The sequence below is a fragment of the Notolepis coatsorum genome (assembly GCF_963971535.1).
Source record: "Notolepis coatsorum genome assembly, chromosome: 4".
Lineage (NCBI taxonomy): Eukaryota > Metazoa > Chordata > Actinopteri > Aulopiformes > Paralepididae > Notolepis > Notolepis coatsorum.
The window spans coordinates 27,178,207-27,190,147 of record NC_140168.1 but is presented as its reverse complement, the minus strand read 5'-3'; the positions used below and the strand labels follow the sequence as shown (position 1 = coordinate 27,190,147).

General features: G+C 46.1%; 1 protein-coding gene across 1 annotated transcript in view; it reads right to left on the bottom strand.

The window, feature by feature from the left end:
• Nucleotides 1-4,095: 4,095 nt before the first annotated feature.
• Nucleotides 4,096-11,941, bottom strand: part of fam135b (family with sequence similarity 135 member B) — a gene marked incomplete at both ends in the record, with an annotated part of 93,369 nt that continues 85,523 nt past the window's right edge. The window contains 4 exon segments of the mRNA XM_084311888.1: nt 4,096-4,301; nt 8,132-8,245; nt 9,616-9,726; nt 11,648-11,652. Of these exon segments, the coding sequence (XP_084168014.1) occupies nt 4,096-4,301; nt 8,132-8,245; nt 9,616-9,726; nt 11,648-11,652 (436 nt within the window).

Below are 11,941 nucleotides of genomic sequence, written 5' to 3'. Positions count from 1 at the left end.
TCACATCCTCACAATACAAATGGTAAGTCCTTGTTGTCCCTCAGCAGGGCTCCTTAATAGAATATATACAGGAGGTAGGAGTTTAAAAGGCTGTGACAAATGTGCCTCCGTGGACCTTCAGTCAGGGGGTGTTGGACAAGTCTCCACACAGACGTCCCCTGCGGACATGAGCACCAGTTAGGGACCTTTGTTCACTAATAGTCGAAAACCCAATGTGGCAGGGCATGATGTCACCTTAAGGTAAAGGGGCACTTCACAGAGAGAGAGGGGGGGGAAACTATGTAGCTTCATTATGCACATAATCTCACACATATCCCAAAACCGTGCAGAAGTTTTGTACACATTAATTTGGTTTGGACAGTCACAAGACAACATTGTTAATGAAATGATGAGATTAGTTGAGATGATGTGCCTAATAATTCAGCATTGTCGTTTGGGTGAAGTGACCCCCTAGCTTTGATTGAAATGAACAAATAAAACAAACTAAATAATTATGCAAAAGAAACATATTGTTTTGTTTTATTTGAACCTCATACAGTTATTTGGTAATTATCATAATACTTTGTAATATATAAGTATTTATATTTTTACATTGGACACAAGCTACTAAGGTACAGTATACATAATAGTCAGCAACATAGAAAAATATTAGAGTAGTATTGGCACGGATGAAGTACTATTTACTGTACTTTACATTTAGCAACATAAATAAAGAATCAAATAAATACATGTTACTCACAGTGAAGTCAAACTTTTTTCTTTCCTTGTTTATACATTCACATAAAACATTTGGAATTGTGTCAAGATTCCAGCACAATACTTACAGAACGGGCAAATGGTAAAACAATCGACGTAAACCTCATTTCACTAAGGAGCACAAAGCTGTCATGGAGCATTTGAAATATTAGCAAACACACACACACACACACACACACACACATTCTTAGACACACATACCGTCTACACACTAACGTAAATAATCACTCTCACTATGGTAAAGGAAAACCAAATACATTCAAGTCAGATATGGAGGGTTGAAACTAAAATGATATGTATTATATGTATTCCATATGGAGGAGAGAGGGTAGAAATGTAAAAGGAACACAACGTACCGATCTGAGATATACACTGAGTTACTTCTGAACAGGAGGATAATCTTCATTTCTGATCCATCACAGCGGCGTTCACTGTCAAAAACCTACTCTGTGACAGCATTCTGTTTTGCTAGTGGGGTGGGGGTGGGGGTGGGGGGTAGGTCTACAGTTAGTTATACAGGGCTCAAAAATAGGGGTTGAAAAATGTATTCGAGTAAACATATACGCGCCGGATGAGACGATCCATTTTAGTTGAAAGGCTACTCTATGGGGACAAGTTGGGGGGGGGGGGGCGTCCGCCGCCTCGCTGTGAGACAAGGAATCCTGTGAGCTCTCTGTCCACCAACCGAGACCCCCGCGTGCCCTTGGCGAGGAGGATCTCAATCCATCAGACACTTTTCCCCCTCATCAATTCTCACCGACCCTCTGGGTAAACAGATCAAGGGCCTGTGGGGGGGGGGGGGGGGGGGAGCAAACAAGCTAAGACCACAGAGGGAGAGAGTGCGTGTGAGAGCGTGCGTGCGCGCATGTCTGTGTGTGTGTGTGTGTGTGCGTGTGTGTGTGTGTGTGTGTGTGTGTGTGTGTGTGTGTGTGTGTGTGTGTGTGTGTGCGTGCGTGCGTGCGTGTGTGTGCGTGTGCGTGTGTGTGTGTGTGTGTGTGTGCGCGTGTGTGTGTGTGTGTGTGTGTGTGTGGCGCGGCGGGGTGTGTAGGGGAAATGATGCATGATGCATGGCAGTTCCCACAGATTGCTGACGCGGCCGTAGTGGCTTTTTGCGAACGATCCCCGCGCGTCCTGAAGGGGCCCATTTGATCAGAGTCAATCACGGTGACACTCTGCTTACCATGCAGTGTCACGGCAAACACAGAGCCGGGGTGAGCCGGAGGAGGAGTCTCCACACACACACACACACACAAGAAAAGAGCACTTTAAAAGGTGTCACCGGGTTGCGCCCGAGCGCGGCGCCGGGTTTGAAGACCACACAATGCCGACGGACGGCGGAGAGAGAGAGAGAGAAAGAGGGAGACAGCTGAGGTCGAGCTTCGACAATAAGCGCGGGACGACCCCCTCGGAGCGGGCGAAACAGAACGGCCCTGCCGTTAAATGTGAAACCGGTGACGCGGGCGAAAGACGAGAGCGATTGTTTTGATAAAGCTGGTGGAGGCCGTTCGAAGGTCATCGATAAAGTGCACTTGCCAATCAAACCTAGTGCAAAGGATGAATATGTAGCTCTCTTATTATGTACATTACATCCGCGGGTACAATTAGCCACGCGATCGCCGAACATGAGCGTGACACCGCTGTCGTCGAGAACACTATGAGAAGAACAGCTCTCTCTAATGAAAAAAAATGTAAACACCGTTCGAGGACAGGTTTGTCCTCAGATGCTGGGGAGACGACGACACCTTTCCTGTCACAGCGGCGCTCTAATGTGACAGCGGAGGTTTTGAAGAGGGGGCTTTCATTTCGCACAAAATAATTCACAGGCGAGAAGCAGCTCAGTGGAGGTGTTTAACATACGGTGCGATAATGATCCTCTCGGATGGCAAAAAGTGGAACGGAAGAAGCGAAAAGCGGAAAGACTTGACACTGAATCTCAGGCTTTTCTGATGGAATGCGTCCTCTACCTCATACAACTTATTCTTATCTCCGACCAGCTTGTCGATCGGGACCATGGGGGCTTTTACTTTTGCAAACTCGACTCCGCGTTATCACTCCGGCCTTGTTTACGTGCAACTCATCCGCGAGACATTTCCGCTAGCTACCTTTCAAAGTAACAAAAACGTATTTTCCCGTCACACGTATTGGAGAGTGTGCTATACGGTGGTTATTGGCACCCGGGGGCACTGCCCTCCGCGAGGAGCGAGGCCAGCGGCTGATGTGACCGAAGCACCAGCTGTTGTCATACGTACTGTAGTCCGGTGGCAGGAAAACGAAGGATGTGAAACACTGTCTCGTGGGAAAGAGTTCACAAAAGAACTCACGACGTGTTTCGCCGAAGAGCAATTAAAAACGTAAAGAAAAGGGATTGCTACAGTAAATGTACAACACTTGCAGGAAGGAGCCGTACAACACGTTATCCGTTTCAGGTGGAGAGACGGCAGGGCGCGCGATGCTTTGTGGAACCAGAGACAAAGACTCAGACGGAACCGACCAACAGTACAGGGGAGACACACAGTATAAGTAAATGCTTTTTGACCAGCATACACTCTTTTGATATGCAATATATTGTACGCTACAAGGGGTAACGTAACACCTTCGCCTGCACTACATACTTATAGACCAGGTTACTCTCATTTGGAATTTCATTTGTCATCGATGTATTATGATAAACAACACGCAGACAAGCAAGCTCACATTTAGATGGACAAATCATACATTTCTGAATGGATAAAAAATAAATACTTCAAAACTTTATATTAGTTCATTTCTGTACAATAAATTACTGTTAATGTACATTCAAGAAGAGGATAAATGCCTTGCATCTATCCACTTACAGTAGTTATCCCCTTTTAACCCTAGAATAGCTATAACCCTTGAAGTAGACTTCAAGTCCATCCAGTGATATCAATGTAAGCCTCCCCAACCGAACCTAAAGGGTAAATATTGAAATGCTTTAAAAAGCACAAGTAGCATTTTGGTAGTGCTTTGGGTGGAGGATTATTTATAAGGCCTACAAAACATCAATAGTTAATCATAATGACATCAGATGTTTTAGTTGGCATGTAGCTACACATCAACCTCGGACCACATCTGAGTGCCATGTTTAAACAGTCGTAATACTCTTGACTTTTCTATGATGTGGTGTGGTGGTGTACGGTCCAAATGTATGGGTGAAGCAGGCCTTATGGTTACCGCTCGGACGACAGGGTTTATATACTTGACACACACTGTACACAGTCAAGGCGAGGAACTGCCCGCCCTGCTCCAGAGGTGCGACGTGTTATAGCACAGACAAGCATGTATATAAGCCTGCGGTACGGGGCGGGTAGGGTAGCACCTTTATTTGAAGTAACTGAGCCCTGCCACCAAAAAGAACTTCTCCAGGAAGAGCTCGGAGTCCAGGACGGCGATGTGGGCGGCGCGGCCGATCAGGGTGTTGGCCGTGTTGGGCAGAGCGTGGAACACGTTCTGGCGGATCAGGCGGCACTCCTTGGCCTCCCCCAGAGGCTGGAGCAGGTTGGTGATCATCTCCGTGTACACGGGCCCTTCAGCGGCGGACACACAGACGGACACGCGCGTTAGAATGCTCAATGTGGACTCAACATGACACCACTAACCCATCCATCTGCACTCATTGCACACACATCCACATGCACACACTCTTTAAACACACGCTCACCCTTAACACTCACTTTAGACACTTTAAACACTTTTAACACTACACCATATTCTACCTATTTATTACAAAAGATTTGCACTGCATCCATACCTCATCTTTGCATTTTGTACCTCATTTTGTACTTTAGGGTTTACTTTAGTTTGTATATTGTATATTTTGTATAGTGGGTGGACTTTATTCTTTTTGCTTTTCCTTTTTTTTTTATTATTGTATGAAGCACAATCTCAAGAGGCTCATACAGAACCAAGCATTTCACTGTAATGTACAGGTACTTTATACGTGACCAAAAAAAAACTGGAAACTAGGATGCCTGCTAAACAACGGATCGCTTCTACTGTAACTCCCTTTTACAAGTCAGTATCACTCCGCGTCCGAGGAAATAACCATTAGCCTTGTTAAATGAGATGGTCCGGTCTATGGAGTAGACGGGCTGGCGCATGCAGATTTACTAATAAAAAAACATAAACATTTAAGTGTGTCTTACTTTCATATTGCCATAGCATACTTGGTAACCGTGTAATAAAAGCAATGTGTCACTTTGGGCCATGGCATATGGTTATTATATCACAGCTAAGGGGCTGTCAGCTGTCGAACTACGCCCCTTAGCTGTGATATAATAATAATAATAATATACCATGGCCTGTCGTGAGCTATTGCTTAACCCTTTCACTACCACACTACCAAAGGGTTTAACCCTTTCACTGCGACAATACAGAAGGTGAACCCTTTCACTACCACACGACAAAGGGTTAACCCTTTCACAACCACATTAAAGGAGGCACCGGAGTGACTGGTTAAAGGCACACAATGAGCAGAATGTTCCCTAAAAAACAATGTATAGACTCATAAACATAATCCCTCTCAATCATCACCTATGACCCACTAGAAGTGGTGTCTTTATCCCCAGAGACCCCTCCCTGAGTTTGCCTGGATTCTCTTATGTTGCTAAATTTGTTCGGGACGATTCTGGGCGTCAACCTTTGAGCAGTGGGTGTGTAGTAAATGCGTTCAGACTTACACAGTGTTGAATGTCCCGTGACTAAGACGGGGAGGACGTGACCCTCTTTGCGCCGCCCCTGTGCCTCAAATAGATCCGCTATCAACTCTATCTTTAATCTTTCAAAATGTTCAGTTGCTATCGCTATTTGCTCTATCTTTAATTTTTCAAAATGTACAGTTGCTATTGCATGCACTCATCTGTGTTTCACCACACACATGAGTGCATGCTTACCAACTGTCCGTCTGCAACACTACTATCACCAACATCTAAGAAGGGAGATCCCCCCTTGAATGGCCCTTCTAAGGTTTCTCTCCTCCACACCGCCTGTGGAGCTTTTTTCCCTATTGTTAGGTTTTAGTGAGTTTTTCCTTACCTTCGCGTGGGGTATGTCTGGGAGTGCTTGCATTCTTTCATTTATTTGCATTCATCTAAAAAATGTTTGGACCCTATTGTGTTCTTGTTCTGTTCTTGACTTATTGTTATGTTGTCTTCTTGACTTGTTTAAAGAAGACCTGTACGGCCCATGGGGACATTAACGTGTGTTGTCGGGCCCTATAAATAAATTTGATTTGATTTGATTTGATTTGATTTACACATAATGGGTGGTCCTTGACTTGTGTGTGCTCGTAAAAAAGTTCTCTTTTTCCTCCTAACATCATTTTAGGGCGAGAAATAGGATATGCATTAATTGCTGGATCTTAATTCATATTTGGTCCGCAACACCTATAGTTTGACAGTTTTATCTGAATTCCGTGAACGTTCTGGAGTGTGGAGTGGAAAGAATACGGCGGCTAAAACCTTCTCTTTTTCCACCTAAACGGTTCACTAGAATAATGTTTTCTGACAACACCTTAAAGGGGAACTATTTTACTATTTCTTTCACTATTTGGGCACTTTTACACAATTCCTGTGAGTTTATGGAACACCTCTGTAATTATATATATTTTTTAATTCATTGTTTTGTATTTCTAATCAAGTCCTCAAAAACAGCATTTTTCTACCTCAAGATCTCGAGCTGTTTTGAGCCTGGGCTCCTAAACCACTGCGACGCGGCGCCGGCGCCTGAACATTATCATGCAGCGGTGTCTCTCTGACATCACAAATCATCACATTTTCAGATGACTCAGTTCAGTGAGGGTGAATATTGTGAGAGGAGAATTGGAAGAATGCGCCAATATGAGAATTAGAGACATAGATCATATTAATATAAGTCCACATAGCTAGGAAACAATGCTAAACACTGAAAAAGGCCATTTATAAGATAGTTCCCCTTTAAACGAGAAATAGGCCATGCAATTGCTGGATCTTAACCCTTTCACTGCGACAATACACAGAAGGTTAACCCTTTCACTGCCACACAATAGCAGGTTAACCCTTCCACTGCCACACTGCAGAAGGTTAACCCTTTACTATCACAGTACACAGTAAATTTCGCAGAGTAAATTTTACTCAAACTGAGTACATTTTACTCAAACTTTGAGTTTGACCGGGCGGTCAGGTGGCGTAGCGGAGATTGCGCTCGTCACCAACGCAGGAGACGCTGGGTTCGAGCCCAGCTCTCGGCGTTGCTACCAGCTTGGCTGGCCGTTCATACTAATACAATTGGCAGTATTATGGGGTGGGAACAGGGGCGGACCTTCCTACAGGCGATATAGGCGGTCGCCTAGAGCGCCACCCAGAGGGGGGCACCAACAAAAAAAAATAAAAAAAATAAAAATAAAAAAATTATTTTATTTTCTGTGCAGTTTTGGCGCCCCCCTCTATATCTGCAACCATTATTTTTACATTAAAAAAATTCTAACATAAGGGAAAATGAGCCAAAAATCTAAAACGGTCGGTCGGTCTGAGCCTCAGCTTTAGGTGTTCACAGTCAGAACATGCTAGAGTGCTGTGCATTGATGGGTATCGGTCAAGTGTTTATAGAATTGAACGTTGAGGAAAGAAAGACTAACGTTAGAGAACTATGAAGAAAAAAGCCATAAAAAAAAAAATACAAAAAAAATACAAAAATGCGGCGCAGTGATGAATCTCGCCTAGGGCGCCAAATGGGCTAGGTCCGCCCCTGGGTGGGAAAGCTGGCGGGTGGGAATCTGGCGTTGTGGACAGCGACGCCTACAGGTCAGGTCTCGGCGCTTGCTAAGCGGGGCAGGATTTGGTGGAGATAGCGTGCCCTCACACGCGTTACACTCCACCAATGAGAGTCCTTGCTGCCAAGTTGAAAGAGCGTCACTGGCTTGACGGCACACATCTCGGAGGAAGCGTGCGTTCGACATCAGGACACCCTTGTACCGACTCGTAGGAGAACATGCGAACAACACCAGGTAGGGGACGGGGGAATTGGCACAACGACTAAATTGGGATGGGGAGAAAATCAGAGAAAAATAGGAGAAAGAGAAGGTTAAAAAAATTTAAAAATTTTAAATTGAGTTTGAGTAAAATGTACTCATTTTGAGTAAAATTTACTCTGCGAAATTTACTGTGAACCGACGGTAATGGGCTAACCTTCTGTAGTGTGGCAGTGAAAGGGTTACCTCATATTCGACCCCCCCGCGGCGCCTACTTTGCCCGTCTAAGTTCCCTGCGCCCGGGGGGCGTGTGCCGCTGCGACCGACCTCGAGCGGCATGTTTACCACATCAACACAAAATGTTAACGTCGCTCACTGTGCCTTTATAAAATAGTAATGTCTGCTCCTGACCTGTGGCCCTGTCTCTGAGTGCAGTCTTGCACATCTCTATTCGGGCAGAGTGAAAGGGAACATAGCGGTCCTGCGGAGACGCCACCAACACCACGTTCTTGAAGAACTGGAGCCCTGCGGTGACAAGAAAAACAAGAGTGAGAGTGATAATGTGCTGTGTGTATCTCCGTGAGTGTGTGTGTGTGTGTGTGTGTGTGTGTGTGTGTGTGTGTGTGTGTGTGTGTGTGTGTGTGTGTGTGTGTGTGTGTGTGTGTGTGTGTGTGTGTGATCGAGAGACAGAGAGGCGTGTGGGTTGGTGGAACGTGTTGTACTGCGGATCACAAAGTACCATCATCGTACTCTGACAGGCTGGATGTGACCTCCTGTGTCTCCTGTCACCGTGCTTTTAACAAATGTGCACCGGTGGGTTTCCATTGACAGGGTTTGGATCATTTTGTCAGCCCTAGAGTGTGAGTGGGGGGGGGGGGGGGTTCAGGCTTATCTTCCTCAAGTCTCTGTGACAAAAGACTGCTTTGTTCCACATGCACAGTAGGGGGAGGCCTCTCACAGTTCGTTTGCTGGGGTTGAGAGGAGTGTTATGTTAGTGAACTGACACATAATGAGAAAGAGAAAGAAAAGAAAATAACCTTTCACAAACAGAGCAGACATCTTAAAATAAAATACCCATGCATATTTAATTAGACTGTGTCTTTTGTAGCGACACTCTACAGAGGATTAATTAAATTGGCGAGGCAGTCGGCACTAAAAAAAGATTACAAACATCACAAAACAAACTGGTCAGACTACTGCTTGACCTTACTCCTAGAACCCACCTCACCCCTGCCCATTTTGACAACCTGGGATGGCTTAGAGTAGACGACAGAGTACAGCAACTTGCAATGGGCCTGGTCTACAAGATACACTACACCACGAAGGTACCCATGTACATGTCGAAATACTTACCACGACCACAACACCAGAGGGAGTTCCACAAATCATGTTCAATCCAGATTCGGCACAAACAAGGGTCTAAACACGTTTCGCAATTATGCCACATCAATGTGGAACGCCCTACCCACAGCCGAATTGAATCCCTACCCACCTTCAAACCCGCTCTCAAAGAGCACCTACGGGAGGCTGCAATTGTAAATGTCTGAACCCCCCTCCCACCCACCTCCTCCTAATGTACAGTTCCCTCCCCCTCGTATGTATATATTTTCTGTTAGGATCTCTGTTTAACAGTAGGCCTACTGTATATTTGCATATCGTGTATGTCACAAATGTAACAGTGCTGTATATCTGTATGTCATGTATGTCATAAATGTCATGTGAATTGAAAATGGGGGACCCTGATGTAAACAAGACGAAAGTGTGTATTGAGCCGTACTGTACCCATTCTGCAATCTGTTAATAAAGTTTTCAATCAATCAATCAATCAATCAATCAATCAATCAATCAGACTCTACAGAGGCAGTGGGTAAACTCCTCCGGTATGGTTGGTGTACCTGGTTTCTGGCTCAGCAGGTAGAGGAATGTTTTCCGCGGGTCAACGTGATCTCTGAAGGTGAGCTGGAGCAGGGATCCCGACTTCTTCAGCTTCTGCATCAGCCACAGACCTGAGGGGAGGGAGGGAGGGGGGGGAGGGAGGGAGGGAGGGAGGGAGGGAGGGAGGGAGGGAGGGAGGGAGGGAGGGAGGGAGGGAGGGAGGGAGAACACAATCACACATTGTACTGATTTTCAGGACTCATGACTCAACTTGGACTTGAGCACTGATGACTCAGACTTGGACTAGGACTCGAGCTTGGACTTGAATACTGCATTCGGACTCGGAAGGTGCAGACGAGGACTCAGACTTGTTCGAATAGAATAGAATAGAATAGAATAGAATAGAATAGAATAGAATAGAATAGAATAGAATAGAATAGAATAGAATAGAATAGAAATACTTTTATTATCCTGTGGGAAATTTTACACTGCAAATCGCTCAACATTTAAACATTTAGACAGAACAGGTCACGAATTAGAATAATAAAACGAATCAAGTCAAGTTGCCTAGGATAAGAGTAGAGTCAAATAGAATACAAATGGAATAAAATATACAGTAAATAAATACAGTAAAAATATACTGAGGTCTACAGTAGGTGTAGTATTGCACAGTGCTGTTTCGAAACTAAGTCCAGGAAGATGGTAACTGCCACTCTGTGCTCAGTGATGCAGTGTGGCACAGTGATGCATTGTATAGTCTGATGGCTGTTGGAATGAAGGACTTCCTGTGCCGTTCAGTGCTGCATTTGGGTAGTGTGAGCCTAGCACTGAACATGCTCCTCCTGTCAGCCAAGTCTGTGTATAGTGGGTGGGAGGGGTTTTCCCTGATGGCCTGGAGCTTAGCAAGGCTCCTCCTCTCCGCCACCCTCGCTAGGGAGTCCAGCTCCACCCCAACCACGCTACTGGCCTTCCTGACCAGCTTATCCAGCCTGGTTGTGTCCCCTGCTCTCAGTCCGCTGCCCCAGCAGGTCACAGCGTACAAGAAGGCACCACCACCGACTCATAGAACATCCTCAACATCCTTGTACAGACATTGAAGGATCTCAACCTTCTGAGGAAGTAGAGTCGGCTCTGGCCCTTCTTGTACAGTGCCTCTGCGTGTTTTGACCCGTTCAGTTTGTTGTCAATGTGCACACCGAGATATTTGTACACCTCAACCATGTCCACATCAACTCCCCTGATGGAAACGGGGGTCACAGGTGCACTCCTCCTCCTCCCCAGCTCCACAACCAGTTCCTTGGTCTTCGCCACATTTAGCTGCAGGTGGTTTTTACCATGTGACAAAGTCCACTACCAGTTCCCGGTATTCCCTCTCGTCACCGTCCTTTATACATCCCACTATCGCAGAGTCATCAGAAAGCTTCTGAAGGTGGCAGGACTCTGACCGATAGTGGAAGTCGTTGGTGTGGTAGACAGTGAAGAGGAGGGGAGAGAGGACTGTCCCCTGCGGGGCCCCGGTGTTGCTGACCAGTCTGTCTGACACACAGCTCCGTAGGCGCACGTACTGTGGTCTGCCCGGCACCCAGCAGCCCAGGCCTTATGGTATCAAAAGCACTGGAGAAGTCAAAGAACATGACTCTCACAGTGCTCCCACGGGCTTGTCCAGGTGAGTGTAGGCTCGGTCTCAGCAGGTAGATGACAGCATCCTCTACCCCAGTCGTGGCTGGTAGGCGAACTGGAGTGGGTCTAGGTGGGGTTTGGTCACCGGGCGGAGTTGCTCCAGGACTAACCTCTCCATGGTCTTCATTATGTGAGAGGTTAGAGCCACCGGCCTGTAGTCCTTGGACGTGCTGGGACGCGGGCACTTAGGGACAGGGACCACACAGGAGGGTTTTCCACAGTGTCGGGACTCTCTGCAGCCTCAGGCTCATATTGAATATGAGCTGGAGCACATCACACAGCTGAGAGGCACAGGTTTTGAGTACCTTCTGGGCTCACCCCATCAGGACCCGCAGCCTTGCCTGCGTGTAACTTGCTCAGCTGTGTACTCACCTGGTCTGCAGAGAGCCCCCACTGTGGGGGTCTCAGGTGTTGGGGGGAGGAGCGTGTCTTCAAGCCGCCGTTAATTGATAAATACATAATTTTTTTGTAATAGGCCCTAATCATTTGGCATAAGATATTGATGGCTAGTGCATTTGTTTGGCTATTGTGTCACAATTAAGTAAATAAACTGAAATGGTGACCGCTGTGTCATTTATGTTTAATGTAGACCTTTTTATTTTATTTGTATGTCAGCTCTTTGACTGCCAGAGTGGTTGATGACTTGGCCTCGGACTCGGACTAGGG